The 21,105-nt window shown below is 37.7% G+C and overlaps 1 protein-coding gene across 1 annotated transcript in view; it reads right to left on the reverse strand.

Annotated features, from left to right (window-relative positions):
* Positions 1-20,558, reverse strand: part of CEP126 (centrosomal protein 126) — a 37,570-nt gene extending 17,012 nt beyond the window's left edge. The window contains exons 1-5 of the mRNA XM_058836343.1: positions 20,419-20,558; positions 19,459-19,584; positions 10,223-10,368; positions 8,787-8,892; positions 5,177-5,375 (exon numbers count right to left, since the gene is read on the reverse strand). Of these exons, the coding sequence (XP_058692326.1) occupies positions 5,177-5,375; positions 8,787-8,892; positions 10,223-10,368; positions 19,459-19,584; positions 20,419-20,513 (672 nt within the window). The 5' untranslated portion in view covers positions 20,514-20,558. The remainder of the gene's footprint in view (positions 1-5,176; positions 5,376-8,786; positions 8,893-10,222; positions 10,369-19,458; positions 19,585-20,418) is intronic.
* Between the last annotated feature and the right edge of the window lie 547 nt (positions 20,559-21,105).

Below are 21,105 nucleotides of genomic sequence, written 5' to 3' on the forward strand. Positions count from 1 at the left end.
AAAGGTTAATTTTTTTAAATCTTGCCACTGTTTAAAATAGTGGAATTATTTGTTTATTACAAGAACTTTCAGTCTTCTGAAAGAGGTTCCAGTTACTCTCTGCTTATCCTTGTCCTCTAAATTTTGCGTGTTTGGTTTGATGCTTTATTTTGTACTTTATTTATGGTGAACCACACTTCCTTATGGAGATATGCAAGTATTGGGCATAAACTGCCCAAAGCTCAAGCTACTAAATACCACAGAAGTGCTGCTGCAGGTTGATAATAATTCATATTAGAAATAAGGAAATAATTGATGGTACCCAGGCCACCATTAGAATACTAGGATAGAAAAAAGATGAATTTTGTGTTGCTTTACAATTCACAAAAGCCTTATCTTTTTTTAAAAAAACACCTAAAACACAGTTCTGTCATCTTCAAAGGGCAAAATTGCTTTGGAGATTGATACTTTAATCTCCATGAGAAACCAATAGATTTTCCAGCATCCCCTTGAGACACCAGTATATACTATCATGGATAATACCATGTTAGCATAATGCAACACCCTGGTAGACCCATATGCACAAACTTTACATCTTCCAGTCCTGTCTTTTAAGCAAACATCTTATTGTAACTGCAGTACACTAAAGATTTGATACTGCTATTTTTACTCTCTTTCTTTCTTTCAGCTACATTTAGGAACATCTTACTCTGTTGCAATAAAACAAATTCCCTCCAAAACCAGTCATGAAGTATGGTAAAAATACTTCAGTGCATGTCTGTACATAAATATTTCATATATGTATAGGAATGTAAACCCAAAATTGGAGTCACACTAATATGTATAGCAATTCTTATGAAAAAACTATATGCTTGTAAAAAATGAACAGGTATATATTAAAGAACAGTATCCATTTCCTTCTTCCTGTGGTTTGTGAGCTATGCTGTATATATAGCAGTCATAACGTATTCACAAGCAAAACCTTATCCATGTATTAGTCTAACTCTGAAACCATCTCTTTTGTACTGAAAAGCTGTTTCAGTTTCAATCCTACATTTTTACCTGTGCAAGAAGGGCTTTGAACTGAGTAAAGGCACTGTTTAATGAGCTCCAGATGGTCAGATATGAAGACTGTCATGTGATTTTACACAGCACAAGCTTAGAATAAGTTATTTTATGAAAAACCTACCCTGAAACCTCAAAACCTACTCCTGAGGAATACACAATCAAAACAAGTTGGAGTATTTGGGTAAAATAATTTAGTCTGGAGATACATTTCAATTTGTCTTTACAGCACATGTGAATTTTGGATTACTAAAATAATGTTGAAGATAGCCGTTAGTCACAATATTGGTTGAAAGCCAATGAAAACTGAACACCTCTCCTCTTGCCAAGAGGAAAATAAGTAAGGAAATCACTCAGGCCTGTCATATAATTTAAATGATCAGCATAAAAATGTTAACACTCACATTTACAAGTCAAAAAATGGCCAACATTTCTAGATTTAAGGTGACCGTAGAAACCTATTTCAAGTTGTTGAATGGTCTCTACAAAATCGAGTTTGACTTCTGCTTCAAGGCCATTTGATCCTTAGCCTCCCTGTTAGAGAATTTTTTCCCACTAAATAGCTTTGAGCATTCTAAAAGTTCTTGGTGCTTGAGAGAGACCGTATACAGCACTCCTTTTTTCCATGCTGGTCTTGCCTATGGCTCTGCAGAATTAGACTGACACAACAGCCCTTGCAGAAGGAAGCTTTAGTTAACTCATTCCAGTCATACTACAGTTTTTCCATCAGTTTTACCTGAAACATCTCCAGTTCACAGACACTGTGAAACTCAAAAGCCCAGTAACACAAACAGCTAACAGTCTTACAAGTGAACTCCTCCAAGGCAGGTGATGTCCACACCATTCAGTGGCACTTCACTTAGAAAATATTCTTCATTGTTTCTCAGAGACTTATGTGATTTTACATGTAACATGTATAAACACACACAGTACAGTAAGATAAAAAATTTTCCCATATTAGACATAAGAATAACCTGCTGAGTTCAGGGTCTGGATTGCAATTTCTGAAAAATTATACCAGTGTTCCATTCCTATTTCAATAAAAATGGAAGTGTTTTCTTCCAAGGGGAATGGTATCCATAGAAAGACTGGTATTGAGTCTTGCAGTCAATGGCTGCACAATATGCTCAGAAAAAACAGTGAACCAAGGTAAAAATCCTGCTTCAAATCAGTCAGGAATGGATTTAAATTCAGATACAGATACCACTTGAGTAACCTAATTATGGTCATATAAAGGAGGGAAGAGGAAAATACAATCTCCATGTGATAATCTATACCTATTTTGTCTTGAATTAGCTCTTACTTCCAAGCAGTTTGTTTAAAAAATGAAACAATAGACACAAAATGTTATGCTATCAGTTTAATTTGGGCATAATGTATTTTTCTGCTAGACCCAAGAAATATTGTACTGACCAAAATAATGTTGCATGACCATGAAATTGAAGAGGTGACAAAAAGAAAAAGACAAAAAATACCTGAACAATACTCTTCCTTGTCACATTTGAGCCACTTAGTGGAAATTTTTTATATTACTCAGCTCAAGGCAGGTACCAGAAATGGAAAGTTTCTACATAATGAGTTAACAGTTCAAAAAAATGTTAAGCACTTTGGGACTAATGTCACCTAATGAAAATCTGCATGCAGCTTTAGCTAAAGACAATGCTACCTGCTCCACTTTAAAGATTTTATTTATGCATGCAATAAAACCAGGAAAGGATGGAGAGACAAAACCTTTCTTTGTGGATGACATTAGCAATATTAAATTCTTCAAAATGGAACATACCCATGAACATAAAACATTAACTTGATGTAGTGGCTTGGATGCAACTATTGTACAAAATAAAATCTACTGCTCTCAATACTTTACATAAAATGATTTTTGAAAATGGTAGAAGCCACTAAAACCCTTGGCTTACTGATGAATCTGTACAAATATTTAGAGATGTAAAGCAGGGAACACAACAAATCTATTGGTAAAGGTTCACATAGAACTTTATTGCCCTGTAGGAAAGTAAAGAATTTTAGGAATCTTTATAATCCTGTTGGGCCTGTAAAAACAGAAACAAAGAGAGGTCAAAGGATCTCAGTGGATGGCCAGGTTGCAAAGCATGTGCACAGTGAAATACTTTAATTTCAGAAATTACCGTGGACAATAGCTAGTATCAAGACTACTGAAGTCTATTGATTTCAGTAAGAGTATTCTAAATAATTAGAAATTATAAATTTTAATTAGTAAGACTATTATAAATATATATTTCACAAAACAGGATGTTACAATGCACGTGCACACCAGCCACCAGCACAATCCAAGTATTAAACTTCCAAAACTCAGGTGCTGGAACAAGGTCAATAGCTTTCTTGACTATTTTTCTAATCAGAGTCCACAGCACGCAATTTCAAGAAAGCAAGTCCAAATGTCTGAAGTATAAATATTTACATTGTGAAACTATTCATCAGAGGAAAGAAGCTGAGCAACCCCTAGTGGTAGCAGAAAAATACCTTCTGGAAAAAAAGCAAAATTTTTTACAGGTATTTTTGAAAATCCATTAATTTGTAAACACAAATTCCTATATTATATGTAGTTTCCAAAGTTGATGATAACATTTAGAGAAAATGAAGACAAAAAAATTATGCATGACTCATAGCCATTTTTCCTTAGCATTCAATTAGGAAGTGGTAATTCTGTTTGATAAAACACTCCAATATAGAAGTCTTAAAATATATTTAGAAGAATCTTTTAATATATTTTTTCTGAAAGAGAACGTGTTTTGTTTTCTAATTCTAAGATGTTCTAATGCAGCTTCTGCCAAATTCAGCATCACCATTTAGGGAAGGATTTATAAACTCTCTACTAGAGAAATGCAAATGTGATTAAAAAAAAAGGCTAGACCTTTTTGTATTTTTGTAATGTGGTTATCTAGAATTCGGTTTTATCAGCTGTCATCTATAAATTGTCACTTTTTCTTCCTTCTTTTATGCTTAGAAATAAGAAAGAACACTGCCAGTACAAACTATACTTTCTCTCCGTTAACTTTTTTGAACCTCACTCCAGCTGAGTGAGATTTTCTGTTAGCCATCAGCTGCTCAAGATTTTCATGCATAACTATCAGAACAGAGTAAATGCAAAGGCAGAGATGAATGATCCTAGAAAAATCAATGTCAAACCATATCTGAACTCTCTAAAGTCTTTCACAAGTTATCTATACACTTGTATTAAAAGGAAAAGCCCTTGCTCTATGGCCACCATGCCTCCAGCCATGACCAAAATAGAGGGACGGGCTTCATGAAGTCCAGGTCATTTCAGATACCACGACTCTGGATATTACAGATATTACAGAAATAAAAGAATGAGCCCTAAAGTATACCCTCTTTTTTCCAGAAAATGTAATGTTGTAGACAGTATTTCCAAAATCAAAGACAACAATAAGACATAAAATCACACTTAAGGGTGCACAACTAAAAATCACTTCAGAGCTCAGTTCTTGCTTTTCACTGTTTCTAAGGTTACTATTAAAACTGATTTTCAGCCTAAAAATTAATTTAGGCAGAAGAAGCTCATTGCTGGGACACCTGCAGCTACTCCAGAGATGACAAAAAGTGATCTCAAGAGACTTAAAGTCAATCTCTAACATATCATCACACACTGGGGAAAAAACAACCAAACAAAAAAATTCCCAACATTTGACATACCATCATTATACTACTATAGCATTTTGTGCTGAGCTGTCACAATCAGCACAGCAGAAACTTGGGTATGCACTGAAAACCATCAATTTCAGTTCAGAGGTAGCACAAGACTCCTGTGATTGACTAATGGCTACCAATATCAGACACAAGAAGTCTGACATACAAATCTTATGTTAACAGGAAAACAGAAGAACATAACAAGTATCTTGGATGAATTTGTGAAAATATTCTTATAAATATTTTTAAAGATCTCTGACTTCTTACTGGAAAAAACGTATAATTTTACTAAAAATAATCTATTGATAAGGCATAGTACAGCGTGTCCTCCTGTGTTGTCTAATTAATAAAGACAGCTGAACAGAAGTTTCATTTTTATCACATTCAAGAAACTTTTTGCCACACTTAAAAGCATCTTGAAATGAATCACATGAAAATGAAAATATACCTCCAAGTTGCTGAGATGCTGTTTTTCAAGGAGCCGTTGCATTTCTTTCAGATTTTTCTGGAAGAGAAGTTGGTGATTATCCTTGTCTGTTCTACTGCTCTCCTGTATTGCTCCATCACAGCCAAATATTGCTGAATTCTGCTTCTGATGGAAAGAATCACTTCTAGATGCTGATAAGGATGAAGTGTCATCTGTGGTTCTTGATAAAAACAAGCAAATTACTACTTTGTCTTATTTCTATGCATCAACAGTACATTTTTAAATATGTTTCTTACCAAAAGTATACACCATCAATATATGATGAAAAGCTCAACAAATGCCATTAGTACTATCTGAAAGTGTCCAACACTTTCCATTTTAAAACTTCTTTTCTGTTATTTATAAATAGAATTTTCTGACTGGGTTGTTGGGTGACTGCCTCAGGCTTCATTAATATGGAAAATGTCAGCCAACAGTTTGGTAATTTACAGAAATGGAACATGGAGGGTTTTTTTTTTAAAAAAAGAAAAAAAACAAGCAGGAAAATGGGATTTATTTTTCCATAAAGTTGGCTTATGCAGAGCGTAGCTGTATTGATGCTGTCAGGTATTCTCTTACTTCAAAGAGAAGAAGGCTTTCTACAACCCAGAGAGTCCAAATCTACCAATGATGTGTAATGTCAGTATTTTGATATGTTAAAAGAATTGGAATTTGCTGCCTGACAAAAAAAATCTTTAGAGTAGCTAATGTAGTTGGGCCCTGAGACCAGCTCTTAGCTGAAGATAAATGTTTCACATATGTACAGAAATTTAACAACCTCTTTCCTTAATTTCTATCCATTTCCTCAGCTTAAGGTCTTTCTTCTGAGCCTTCTCTTCCTGCACCTAAAATTTTCCCTTTTTAGTGGATCTGTTTCAAGTGGGTAAATAATCTAATAAGACCTTTTTTTTCTTTTTTGGATTTATCACAACACTTATAATTTCGGGGTAATAGAAAATGGAAACTTTCAAACCATTAAGCGTTAAGATTATTGTTATTTTTCAGGAGATTTTATACAAGACTACAAAAAATGTTGGCTTAATTGCAGTGACCTAAGGAGAGCCTAAAACAGAATTTATTATTTCTGATGAGATGGCTGACAGCAAAAAGGGAGAACAAATTCAGACATTTATTTATTTAACTCATTAAACTGCATGCTGTTTTCTTTTGAATGGCAGATGTCCTCCCTGTTCCAAAAATTTTTTGTTACTGTGGTCCAGACTGACGGACACCTGGCCCCCAAAAATCGTTTGTTGGTTTTTTGGACACATACAACTTTATATTTATTTGAGTGCTTAGACCATTCATATTCATAAAAATTTCTACACACTTGAACCATTTATATTTATAAAAGTTTCAACATTCCAATTTTTCCATGGACCATTTTTGATTTGTCATAATAAAATGTATATCCCAAGACTGAAGTTCATCAAACACAACAAATTTATGCATCAACAGGGAAATATATCTTGTACAAAGAGCAGCATGCCATTTACCCACCTAATGTACAAACATCCCAGTGTCTGTTGGGTAATGAGTTCCCCAAAATCTTCTCTTTAACATTCAATAACTAAACCCTACTAGAAGCAAAATCGCTCTACTGCAGCATGGAATATACTTATTAGGTCTTTCAGGACTTTCTCCAAGAGGAGTTAATATGTCTCCATTGCTTAATTTATTTTTTTACACCTTTTAAAACACAGACATTAAAAATTCTAGAATATTTTAAAATTCACAGTTATTCAGTTGGGTCTGAAGCGATATTTATCTTGCATACTTAATGCACTACTCATTTCCCCTTTAACAGGGGACTGTCAATGAATTCTGTGCTTTCTCTTTCTGAGGAAGTGTAAATTCTAAAGGTGACACAAGACTTACGGCTTCATCATTTATAGAATTGTAAGAAGCAACAGAAATATTGAAAGGTATCTACTACTTCGTACTCATATGAGTTAGCTATTATTACCCATCCCAAAATTTCCAATTAAAGGCATTATAAGAAATGTTTGAAGCTTTATAGCTCAGAACTGGTGGGTTTTGAAGAACCTTCACTGGTCAGAATCTTCTCAAAATGCTCTTCTGTTTTCTCTGTACTAGCTGTCTTTTGACCTCCCAATAGGTCACAATGGACTCAACTTTTAAACCTTTCTGATACTAGGGTCACATATTTTCATTTTTTTTCCTTGAGCAATTTCTAATTTCAGACTTACATAAATACAATTAACTTTGAGATTCTTAGCTTTCTCTCAAATTTGGTTACTTAGGGAAAACAAACCGTAAAAGAAAATGAACATGTAATTTTAATTTCTTTAGGAAATCAGGAAAAACAACACACTGTCATTATTAAAGAATAGTGAATTTTTAAAAGTATACAAATTAAAATGGAGTGACAGCATTGTAAGAAATGGTAAGTGGTTTGTACAAGTCCTGAGATATCAGTGTGTTGCACAGGAAGCAGTTTGAAAAAAGATGAAAAATAAAGAAAAAATTATTAAGGCAGTGAGATGCTGTCCTTAATCAAGCCTGTGAGTGAAATGAGACAAATGATTATGAAACCTGAGACAGGGTTCAGAAACTCCTATATTTTTGCCATAAATTAAAGTTAGATTTAACAGGTAGATTTCTTGTTTGTTTTTTTGTTTTTTTTTGCTGCAATATTCCTATGAATGTTGACTAGAAAATAGCATGAGTGTTAAGGTCTATGAGTTATATTTTCCCAACTGACCAGTTTATCACCTGAAAACGTGTTAATCAGCAGATATATGTGAACAAGTTGAGTAATAACATCACCATGAAGAACACACTGAAACTCAAAAGTAGTGAGACCCATTTCAGGCAGAATTTATCTCTATTCTGTGAATATCTGCACAATTTATACCATACAGAAAATAAATGAAATGCGGAAAGCATTATATAAATAACAAAAGAAGCAACAACAAAAATAACCCCCTGAGTAGAAATGTTGAAGAAATGAGAAGTTAGGAAAGGGGTAATCGGGAACTAGTAGGAAATACAGCAGATAAATAAACCATGTATGAAGGAACATTCTGTTATAAGTCAAGGTATCTCATAAACAGTGCTTGGGTAGAATGAAAGGCATGCAAATAAAATTTTATGTGATAAAAATGAAATTACAGGTCAAATTGTTGCCAGAACACCCTCAATTCATGTAAGGAATGACAAATATAAAGGAATGACACCTGGAAAGAAGATCCTTGGGAGAACATATAAATTAGAGTATCCTTCAATGTCATAAGAAAAACAATCTGGATAAGAAATCACCTAGAAAGAACCATTCTGAGAACAGCAAATGGATTGATAACCATGATCGATGACAATCTGAGTTAGGTTATAACTTACTGAAGGCTGGATTAGTCTTGACTATTCCCAGAATTCCACTGAGGGGAAAAGGTTTGTGTCATCTCCTCTGCTGTCTTACCAACTGGACACAAACAACTCAAGGAAATTGCATAATGTTTAATTAGAAAAGTTCACAGAAATGCTTTCTTTGCCATGAGAGAAATGCCCTACAATTTCTTAAAGGTAATTGTCCTCTGTTTATTGAATATTCAGAGTAAACAGGAATGCTTACCTGAAGTTGATTTTGTTTATGTTTGGCAAGCCCAGTCCTGGTGTTAAAACTGATCCTTTAATCTGTTCAAGAGCTTCTTCTAACTGAAAAGCTGCTTTTGTCTGGACTGGAGGGATCGCAGCTAAAAACACACAATGGGGGAAAGGTTTTTGAAAATTACAATATTTTGCCATAAATGGTTTGGTTAAGTTACTGAAGTTTGGAAGCCCAAATCCAGACAGTTACAATAAACACAGTAGTTTAGCATTATTAGACAGGCAAGAGCACTTCAAGATACTCTGAAACAAAATCCCAGTCTATTTAAGTGTTTACAGTCACACGTTATTCAACAGTTTTGCTATTTGCTTTTAAACTGTTGTACTGTTGAAAAAAAAATGAGGTTAAAAAAATCTAACTTTGTTTTTACATCATGATTATTCCCCTCATGAACTAAGCCAAAGTTATGGCTTGCAGATATTTTACAGAGGCCAGATTGTAACTTAATAATTGAACCAGTGGGGAAAGAAGGAGTCCAGACAGGCACAATGTGCCACTTTCAAGTGAGTAGAAGTAGGGTAGAGAGTAGCAGAGGCAGAATTTCTTTAAAATAAAACCAAGAGAAAAAAAATGTGATTCCTTCTATTGCTACACAGTCTGGGCTGTCAGTGGAGTTATGAAGAAGCCCTAAACCAGTACTGTTCTATTTTGTTATTTTAATCTGACATTTGATCTTGAAGTCAGAGACATTACCTCACAGCTGGCACAACTGCAGCTGGGAGAGTAAATCTGTTAAAGAATACCTAAGTAATAGACCATATCTTAAGCATTTGAACACTGGAAAGTTGACGGGAAATCAGACTTGGCCAATGCTCTTGCAAACTCATGCCAATCTGCACTCATTCCAAGAAAGCAGGAACTGAGCTGAAGTGATCATTGCTTCCCAGCAAGAGAACAGCTTAGAAAGTGGACTAATTCAGAAAAAAAAAAAAAAAAAAGTTATGTACCATATTAATATATGCTAGGACTGCATTTACTTAATGATAAATAAAATGCACATTTTCAAATATTTTTCTATTCAAAGGTTCAAAGAAGTGATCATTGCGCTATCCTAGTAACTGTCAGTGGCCTTGTAACACCTCTCAGCCAGCTGTGAAAGCACAGTACTGCAATACTACAACACATTGCAGTCAAAAAAGTGGGGAAAACCCAGGAAGCCACAACACCTCAAGGAGGTCATGTACTTATGTACTGTGACTGGAATATAGTGAAATATCTCACAGTACAGAGTCTAGGAGAAAAAAATCTGGTTTTATTTCCCCTACCCAATTGTCATATTATCAGATCTGAACTTCTTGTCAGTTGTTTTCCAGTTTCCCTTCCAATCTTAAGTGTTCTATGATTCTGTGACTATAAAAACACTTGTATTGTGAATAATGGTTAATTTTTAATTGACAAACCTGTTTGTTTGTGCTGAGAAAAGGACTGATGAGCATGTTGGAACTTAGCAGTTGCCTCCTGAAATTTAATCTTCCTCTGCTGCAGAACTTGTTCTCTAAATCTTTGTTCTTTTGCTTCTTCTTCCTTCTGCCTTTCTTCAAAGGCTCTGTATTTAAGAAGCAAAAGAAGATCATTCCTATGTTTGTGAATTACATTTACCAAAATATTAGTAACTTACCTGCTTACCCACTTGCTATTTTAGTACAAAAGCTTGCTTGCCCATAAATTAATTGCAATTAACTTCAGCACAGCTGGATTTCTAATTTGTTGCAATGTAAATGGGACAGTGGATGGTGAAGAAGAGTCACAACATATTTTTGTTTTTTAGACTCTACCAGGGATTTGATTCTTTTTTATATGTGAATTAACATGCAGACTCAACCAGCTCTTGTCACCAATGTGACTTTTACAATAGCCTTTATAGTACCACAAAAGTGTATCACAGTGAGCAGATCAGTAGGAAGGTTAACTACAAATGCTCTGTGTGTACTTTGCACAAGCTGTTGGGGAAATAATAACAGTTTAAAAGTTGTTATTTAGAAATAACACAAAGGAACTACAGCTTTTATCTATAAATATGCAAGACTAAGTATCAGGTTGTAGTTGTTAAGAAGCTTCCTGAAAGACAATCAGTTTAGCGGCACAAAATGGGATAAAACAGTAACATGAAACTATAATTGACAGAATCTGTTATTATTAAAATATATATGTGTCCTCTCAGTGGTTCAAAAGCAAAGCAGGCTCTAGTCAGAAACAACCATCATCACAAAAGTTTCCTTCAGTAAGCATGAGCTTCATGAACCTATGTGGAATCTTTTCTCCTGCTGACAGAATCAACTTTTACTGACAAATTAGCTCCCTGGGTGAAATACACCCAGAATATTAATCGGCACAGTGCCTATGTAGGCAAGTCATATTTAATGTTCTTTAACTAAAAGAGGATAGATTCAGACTATATATAAGAAAGAAATTTTTTACAGTGAGGGTGGTGAAACACTGCAGGAGGTCACCCAGAGAGGTTGTAGATGCCCCATCCCTGGAAACATTCTATTCTAAAAGTAGTAATACCATAAAAGTAATGGTCTTCACGTGAAACTTCCAAAGCCTGCCATGTAAAGATCACTAAAGCTGGGAACTTCCCATCTGGGTATTAGTAATGTGATTTAACAGGTCACTAGTACACTAAGTAGGGTCCCCCTCTAGCCAGCATTAGTAGAAAGAAATGTTTTGCTGTATGTTCTTTGTTTCTCTCATCACAGTAAGATACCTTCCCATAACTCTAATCACTAGCAGTTGCTTCATAGTTCTTCTTGCTTAATGGAGCAAATCTGCTACTTGACAGAGATACTCCTTAACTCAAGCTATTTTAATTATTCTTCCCTTTTCTTTACAGGAAAAAAGTTCAAACTGAAATAATCATCTTGACCCTCTCTAGTATCCCTTCAAAATGATGATTGATCTCCTGTGAAAACAAACACAAAAATAATTTGAAATAGGTACTTTTTATTTTAGAAAGACTAAAGGCTGTAATTGCACAATAGTAAAAAAATAGAAAAACTGCCAACTAATTCCCAAGTACACACTTATACAGGAATATCCACTTTAATCCACTTGGAAGCCAAAGTGTAGCAGAGAGAGACAAAGAACTTTCACTATTTTGAAAACTCATATATACATGTCTGTCAAAACATGTTAGAACTAAACAGTAGAACTAGAGTTCATTGTCCAGTTTCAGTATTCCTGAATTTGACTCACCTTAAAATCTAATAAAGAAATCTGCAATTTTATCTTGACTAAATGAAAATCAAGAGAGAGGAAACAGACTTCCTTATCCTTCAAGCCCATTCTTCTTGATGCCCTTTAATACTTCTAGAAGCTGAAGGCATGTAGAAGCCTTCAGAGAAGGCTTGAAGATTTCAAGAAGGCCTTTAGTTGAACTGTAGTTGTTAAATTCAGATGTGGGAAATTCCAAAACTTTACACTTGGAGTAATTCCAGTGTATAAGTCCAAAAACGAAAAAAAGTAAATTCTGACAGATGATTTATTTTTTTAAAATGATTTTGAATATGACTTAGCTGCACTTTTCCATACTCCTGATTAACAAGTATTAAAAAGAGGACTGCTGTTCCATATAGCTGGGAATGAGCAGGTCCAAATGCTGATGCAAGACGTCTTTTTCAGCACAGCTCATCACGATCACTATTTGGTTTGGATTAAGACAAGAAGGAAAAAAAAAAGATCTTATTTTAATGTATGGAAATGCATTAAAGTTATTTGGTGAAGCCTTATGAACTTGTTGACCTTGCAGAGTGTAAAATGTAACATCCAGGTGCGTTATGTAAAACAAGCAATTTAAAAAAATGCACATTTACATCTTACAGAAAAACAGTTAAAGCAAATGTTTGTTCATGCACTCTCCTTAAGCCACCACCTTAGGTTCATATCACAGATGTAAAATTGGCAAAAGTGTATGGCTTTAAGATGGATAGTTAGCAGAAGAATTTCCTGACTGGTGTTTTTCTAACAGAATTTTTCTGTCTACTATAAACAACCCAGTGGTGGAGCAATTTTTGAAATGGCTGCCAAAATATTTATGGAGAATTTGGAATACAAAACTTAAAATACTTAGCTGTCTCACATATACGGACATTATGTGGAAGGCATTTTTATGTTAAAAACAGTATGACTAGATGGCGGAAGTATTTCCTGGTTAATTTTATTAAATTGTTTTCACAGTGAAGTGTTAGATGTTATATTCCCAGGTGGACTAAATGCTTACTACTGCCTTGGATGAAAATGATAATTAAAAAAGGAGTATATACAGTGTGTATTGAATGCCATGAAATGAACCTTTTGATACTTTTGATACTGACTTGATATTATTCTTCCATTACGATATCATGTTGCAAACCAGTGCACAGTAATTTTAAAATAGAGGTAGGGAGATATTTGTAAAGTCAATTACTACAGTAGGATCAAGAAAAGGCTAGAATGTGGTGTCACACTCAAAATTCCCTTCATGGGCAAACAGGAAGCAATAATCTTATGTCCTTAAAAAGATACGTGGACATTGCCCAGAAATCAACTTTTTTGTCTTAAGACACTTACCAAGACCAGGAACATATATTAAAACTATTCCTTCATCTCCTTTGCTTATCATATGCTGAATACAAAGACAGCCTGAAATTGCTGCAAGAGCTTCAGAAGGACCAGCCCTTACAATACTGTATGGGCTCACAGAGGGCTGTCCTGCAGTATGCCCCAAAGGTCCACAGGAGGGCTGCCTGCGCTATGTACAAGTTGTCACATTCCAAGTCTTGTTCATAGGCAAAACCCAGGCACACCTTATACAGCCAAGAATTTTTTTTGTTAGCATAATTCAAATCTTAAGAGTCCAGTTATCATTAATCCAGAATTGTTACTGAAAAATAATGATACTGTTAGAATATTTCTATACAGAAAAAGGCTCAATAATAGTGATAAACCAGTTTGAACTGTTATTCACACATTGAGTTTCTATCCCTTTTCCTGATGCTCATTCTTGCATTGCTCTTTTGCATCCCAAGGCTTGTAGTTTCATTCTAGTTGTGCTGCAGTTTCAGGGTGAACTGGAAGTATCTGGAGTCGCTTCAGCAGGACCAACAGGATCTTTATGTAAATGATTTCTTTTCCCTCACCTTATGATCCACTTGGAGTCACTGTTATGTTTGCTAATACACTTTTACACCTCTGCTCTATCACTGTCAATCTGTAGGTCCACAGTACCTCCAAATATTCCATACAAGGTGCCTTCTATGTATGTTACATACTCCCCTCCCCTTCCCCTTCCCCCCCCTTCTCCTCTCCTCTCCTCTCCTCTCCTCTCCTCTCCTCTCCTCTCCTCTCCTCTCCTCTCCTCTCCTCTCCTCTCCTCTCCTCTCCTCTCCTCTCCTCTCCTCTCCTCTCCTCTCCTCTCCTCTCCTCTCCTCTCCTCTCCTCTCCTCTCCTCTCCTCTCCTCTCCTCTCCTCTCCTCTCCTCTCCTCTCCTCTCCTCTCCTCTCCTCTCCTCTCCTCTCCTCTCCTCTCCTCTCCTCTCCTCTCCTCTCCTCTCCTCTCCTCTCCTCTCCTCTCCTCTCCTCTCCTCTCCTCTCCTCTCCTCTCCTCTCCTCTCCTCTCCTCTCCTCTCCTCTCCTCTCCTCTCCCCTCCCCTCCCCTCCCCTCCCCTCCCCTCCCCTCCTCTCCCCTCCTCTCCCCTCCTCTCCGTTACCTCTAAAGCCAGGTTTGTCAGACCTAGTTCTGCATTTCTTTAGCTGACTATTGGTGAATATAGCCATGGGGTCTCCAGTGCCAAACCTGAGTGCCATCTCTTACCATCTCCTGCCTGTACTCCTCCATGCCACATCCTGCTCCTCCAGTTTTCAAAGCCTCTGCTATATACCAGGCCTGCACTTTTCTATACTACTTCATTATTTTAGACTCATAAGTATCTCATTCTCTGCATAGAATAACTGCTTCTTACTGCTATTTATATAAACTATGATCTTACAATAAAAATATAAACAAAGGCAAAACAAATTAGCCACAGACACCTGGTCTTCTAGAAAAATTTCTGTTACAGCTAAACCAAGCAAAACAAAGCTGCTTTCAGGTCAAGAAAAGTTCAAAGAGAGTAAGCTTGACAAGCATCTGTTCCAAGGCCTTGGAAACTCAGTACAATCCTGTGGCTCATTATCAGAAATGGTCATACTACATTTCAAGTCCACATGGTTACAGCGATCACCTACTTCTCACAGTTCCATTCTGATGTAGAAAGAAACACGAAATTCTCAACACTCTGCCCTCTCTGTTTACCAACTGCTCACATTGTTCTCATATTTCTGGCTGTAGACTGCTTTTCATTCTCTAACAACAAAACTAATGAATGATTTAAAGAGCTTCTATTAAATAATCAATGTTAATCAGCCAGTAGGTGGAGCACAAAGCTTGTGCGTATGTTGAAAATAAAGTACTACAGAAAGAACAATAGATCACGAATAGATTGGAAACCGATATGTATTTCCTTCCCCAGTTTCAACAGATGGATTAGCTATTTCAAGGTAATTCAAAATGATGAACCCAGATAACTGACTGTAAGGTTTATTTTAAAATGAACATAGACAATTGCATTTCCAGAATGAACCAGCTACCTGCAGACAGTAACATCGCAGTAAAATGGGACACACATTTTCCACTGAGCAGGAACAGCACGAAGTCTACAGTCCCCAGAAAAACTGACAGCTGATATTTAGAAAGCAGTGTGTTATAGAAACATAAAATATGATATCCTATTCATTTGCATCAAGTATGTGCTTAGTCAGTAGCTCTTATTTCCAGAATACTGTTATTTAAACAGAATATCTGCCAGCTACTACCCCAGAGAATATTTGATTCTTAATCTGATCTTGAAATTGCAACTTCATGTATCAGTGAGACAATAAAGAAATTACTTTCTTGATACTTGTATAAACTGTAGGCTAGGGTTTTTTGCTGTGTTGAAGCACTGTTAAAACTAAGGAGCTTGGACTCAGTACAAGAGATGCAAAGAAATAGATGACATCAGGGGTGTTGAAAAAGATATGTGATTTAAGTTACTGAGACTTTTATTTCCAAAGATATCTTTGCTCAGTTTGAGCAAGTGATGTTTTTGTCTTTTACTACTAAACCAATTAACTGAGTACAGCTTGTAGAAGATGAGTATTTTTAATGCTAAAGGTGCTGCATTCTAGAAGTATTGACAACAAATCAACAGTAGACTGTCAGGGAAAATTTTGTAACAAGTACATATAGAAAAGTTTGACAACAGAAGACCTCAATCTGCAAGAACTTTGCATATGCATACACAGGTCTCATTAGCTTAAAAAGTGCTTTGGTACAACCTTGTTTAAAGGAGGTCTGCTGGTGGTTCCTGAAGAAAAACACAAAGAAAAACCCACAGAAAAGTTTTCCTTCAGAAAACAATATCAAGAGAATCAACCTAAATGATGCAAGATTAAAGAGAGAGCAGAAATTCTCCTGTATCTTCAGTAGTGCTTCTTCCTAAAGGGAATGAACTGCTTTTACCTTTTTAGTAGAAAATGTATAAACTTAAGGTTGACACTAAATTTGGTTAATCTTGATCAACTTCATAAAATTCTACAAAGAAATGACAGTCCTATAGATGAGAGGAAAGCAGTAGATATTGTCTATTTGGACTTTACTTAGGCTGCTGGTACTGTCTCCCATAGGGGATCCTCATAAACAAGATGCTGCTGTACATTAGGAGAGTGTGAGGTGGAATGTAAATTGTCTGAATGGTCAGGCCCAGAGGCTGGTGACACAAAGTCCTGATGGAGGCCAGTACATAGTGGTGGACCCTAGAAGTCAGTACTGGGCCAAATCCTCTTTATTATCTTCATTAAACATAGAAACATAGAAACATTTGTGTTAGAAAAGACATCTAGGGTCATCAACTGCAAGAACAAATGCAGCACAGCCAAGTCCACCACTAAATCACATCTTGAAGTATACCACATGCAACCACTCCAAGGGGTAGCCTTTTCCAAGGATTGGAAAATCTTCATGAAGAAAATTGTCCTAGCATCCAAACTAAACCTCCCCCGGTGCAATCTGAGGCCATTTCCTCTCGTGCTGTAGCACTTGTTACTTGAGAGAAGAGACCAACCTTGCTGCAAAGGTCAATGGTATCGTGAACTGCACTAGGCAGAGCTTAGCCAGCATGTAGAGGGAAGTGATCCTTCCCCTCTGCTCAGCACTAGCCAGTTCACAGCTGAAGGCCTGTGTCCAGCTCTGGGCTCCTCAGTACAAGAGAAACATGGACAGACTGGAGACAGTCCAATAAAGGGCCACAGAGATGATGGACTGGAGAATCTCTCTAGGAGGAAAGGCTGAAAGATTTGTAACTGTTCAGCCTGGAGAAGGTTCAAAGGAATCTTATTAATGTCTATAAATACCTGGAAGGAAGGTGCAAAGATAAGAAAGCCAGGCTATCTTCAGCGATGCTTGCTGACAGGACCAAACTAATACACACGTTTCCTTTGGAATATCAGGAAACACTGTTTTTTTTGTAAGGATGACAACACTGACACAGACTGCCCTGAGAGGTTGTGGAGACTCCATTCTTGGAGAAGCTCAAAAGCTATTCCTGGGCAACCAGCTCTAGGTGGCCCTTCCTGAGTGGAGGTGTTCAACCAGATGACTTCAAGAGGTCCCTTCCAACCTCATCCACTCTATTTGAAGGTTAGAGGTAGAAAATGGACTGTCACACTTCACAGGGCACTCTTTCCTACTCTCCATATAAAAAAGGCAAAAAGATACAAATTCTCTTTTGAAATCATGCAGTAGCAGTGCCAATAATAACTCCTGATGCATGCCTGTAAGCACTGGCAGGGGGAATTTTGGGTGCTGCCAGGTGAAAATGTGGAGCTTAAGAACATCATGCTACCCTTGAGAAACCATCATTGTATCTAATAACTTTACATGTGTAAGAAAGCTAATGGAACTTGGCTCATTCAGACTTTAGACATGACCTGAAAATTGATCAATCAATTCTTTCCTGCATAACTGCCAGGAAAAAAAAAATAGATTCAAGGATCTTTATTTTCAAATTGCTTTCATGCACATGCAGTGACCCTTATTTTTTAATTATGTCTGTCACAGCTTATAATATTGTATGCACTTACTACCTAACGTTAAACAACTCACTCCTTTTCAGTTATTAGGAGAAAACTTGTTACCACAGACTTCCTTTTGAACTGATTACTGTGCTAATAATTTTGCCATTCTCAATTATCACAAATTGAAACAACTTCATTTTATGAATACTGTATCTAAATTTTTAAGTGGCTCACCTGAGTAGCTTGGATTTATACTGTATTTCTTAAGGCTGCAATGAAATACATATGGAAATGTATTTATGTATCCATGAGTATTACTTTAACTACACCAGTCTGTCAAAAATATGCAGGCTGTCTGGTATTTGCTTTTACATTAGAGTGTAATATTTCAAGGCCAGTAATACAATAAACAGTGTTCATTTGAGATGTGTAGCATTACAGTGGTTCTGTTCCGGAAAATGAAATTAGGTATTTAAATTTTCAACTGAGACTCAGTTTATTATCTGCAAAGGTTGTGGGTCACACTCTGTCTTTAATTACTCACAGGTTATTATATCTTCTCTTCCATTTTTCTTTATATTTCAAAACATAAGCTGATAGCACATACTGTCAGGCTAAAATGGCAATATAAACAATATATATCACCTCTCTTATGAGTTGTGAACATATGCCATAGGTAAACATTGTACAACAGAAGTCATTTGATAGGGGAACTGTGGGGCATGAGTACTAATGAGTTAACAAGAGGCAGAGGAAGCTGGTCTGAGGCTGGGGGCTTGCAAGGATGAACCCATCTGTCTCTCCAGTGCACACAGCTGAGCCCCCTGTACGTGTGAGCACCACCTCAGTGTGAGGGAAAAGACCTCTATGCTCACTAAACTACTTAGAGCACTTCACTGAGACATTTCAGTGCATGAATTATTTAATCCATTTGTCACAGAATATTTCACGGCTTTGCATTCTCATGTACGCAGAAGACAGGCTAAGCAAAGCTCTGTTTAAAATGTCAGTACAAAATAACTTTATTATAAGTATAATCCTCTACAATAAAAATGGTGCTTTGTGTTTATTGGGCAGTGGGAGCAAAGTCTTGCCATGAAGCAGAGGCTGTGCAGCTGTTGGGCCATGCAGACAGAACAGAACACACTTCAGAAGAAAACAACTGACTTCTGCTGGCCCACGCTGTACAGCTGAATGCATTTCTCATATATCCATTAAAGCTAATAAACCCCAGAACACCAGAAATGCAGATCAGAGCCACAAGATGAAAGTGCTACTTACCTTCCGTTTATATGAGATGTGACTCCAGTGAGTTTTCAAAAATTAGTGAGTAAATCAGAAAATTTTATATTTTATTTATCCTATAGCAAGAAACCGGATTGGTGAAACTTTTCAGCTTAGATTCCTCTAGGCCAAAGCACTGAGCTACTTATCAAAGTGAACAGGAAAATAGTAGAGATATATTGAACTGTCTTACGGTTTTGACTCTTTTTGCTTTGTTTTTCTCTTTTTTTTTTTTTTTTTTTTTTTTACAATCCTCCATTAAAGGAACCCGAGTTACTTGCCTTCTTCTTCTGTTTGTCTCCAGCAAGTATTTCATTGCCTTGCTCCGATGCATTTTTTGATGCTCTCTCAATGTCCGACGCTCTTCTTGTAAATCCTGTTCAAAATGAAATATGAAATCGCTATCCCTAAGATGGTGTTAAGGACAATAGAAACTGGATGGAACAGCTCATTGAAAGATATAATAGCCTGTGTGATTGACCTTATATAGAGTAGGTTCATAATTGTATCTTACTGTCATAACTAACTTTATGCTTATCCAGAAAAAAATGTAATTGCATTTTACTTTTTAAAGGGATTTTAGAAGAGGCTTTGCACTCATCTTTCATGATACCACCAGGTGAAAAATCCCACCTTCATTATGTTCTTTTGAAGGGACATTTTATGTAGTTATCTAAACCTGTAACACAAGGATGCAGGTATGACAGGGAAAGTGTTAAATAGTAAACACCCTCCCACCACCCCCCCCCCACATCCTAAAGGATTAGTTGTTTACATTGAAATTGATTATCATCACGAAATAAAAGTTCTCCACAGAGCCAGATCAGTCCTGCATCACGCCAGTAATTATTTAAGTAGAACTGTGCAGGTGCATCTCAATAGTTTGTGTCAGTAGTGCTTACTCCTAAAATTCAAAACCACAAGAACCCACAAGTTAGGATGAAAAACACTATTCATAGTGGCATAATCTCCTAGAAGAGGGAAAACAAGAAAACTCGGAAGTTGCTTGAGAAGCCAACTTTCCCACGGCAGTTTAAACCCCTCAATGTACAAGCTTTAATTTGAAGACACCCCCGAGGCGGTCTCTGCCCGCGGGGCAGGGCAGAGGCTGGGACATCGCCGCCCGGACCCCGCCGCAGCCCCACACGGGCCGCACGCAGCCCCGGCCGCCCTTCGCGGGGCTTGGCCGGCCCCGAGAAACGCCCGGCCCCGGCGCTCGGGGGCCGCCTCAGCAAGGATACACAGGGAAGCTCCGCCGCCCTCCCGCGCGGTCCTGCGGGCCCCCGGCGAGGAGCTGCCCCCGCGCCGCCCCGCCGGCCTTCTCGCCGAGCTCCATCCAGCGCCCGGGTCAGCGCCGTGCCCGCACCGCCACCAGCGCCGGTCCCCGCCGCTATGCGCGTCTGCCCGGCCTCGTAGCAACCGGCGACGCCGCTTCCCTCGCAACGGGGCGGGGCCGCGGCGCTGAGGGAGGAGGGCCGGGCCGGCGCAGCATGTGCTGGCTTCGGGGCGGGCCGGGACCCGCCTCGCCCGGCAGCGCCTTGGCGGTGCCCCTGCCAGGGCGGGAGCCGCGCGTGGGAAGCGATTCGGGCACTCGCCGAGGGCCGGTCACGTCCGGGACGGCGGTGCCGGACACCGCGCCAGGGACGGTGCTGTGCCTCCATCATCTGCAGCTCTATAAACCGCGGGATAACCTTTAAAAGGCCCAAACGCAGCCGGGGTCCGAGCGAACGCGTTCTCGTAGGCAAACACCGCCTCGGCCCCGCGTGCGGAGCTCTGCAGGTACCTCTTAAGCCCACTGGAGCCTTGGAGTTAACACCATACACTTTTTATAATTTTATTTTTTTTTAACTACGGGGTGTAAAAATAACAATAACAACAACCACCAAAAGATTTTTTGTGCATCAGTTGATGAACAAAATGATGAATAT

This window comes from Poecile atricapillus, chromosome 1 (genome assembly GCF_030490865.1).
Source record: "Poecile atricapillus isolate bPoeAtr1 chromosome 1, bPoeAtr1.hap1, whole genome shotgun sequence".
NCBI lineage: Eukaryota > Metazoa > Chordata > Aves > Passeriformes > Paridae > Poecile > Poecile atricapillus.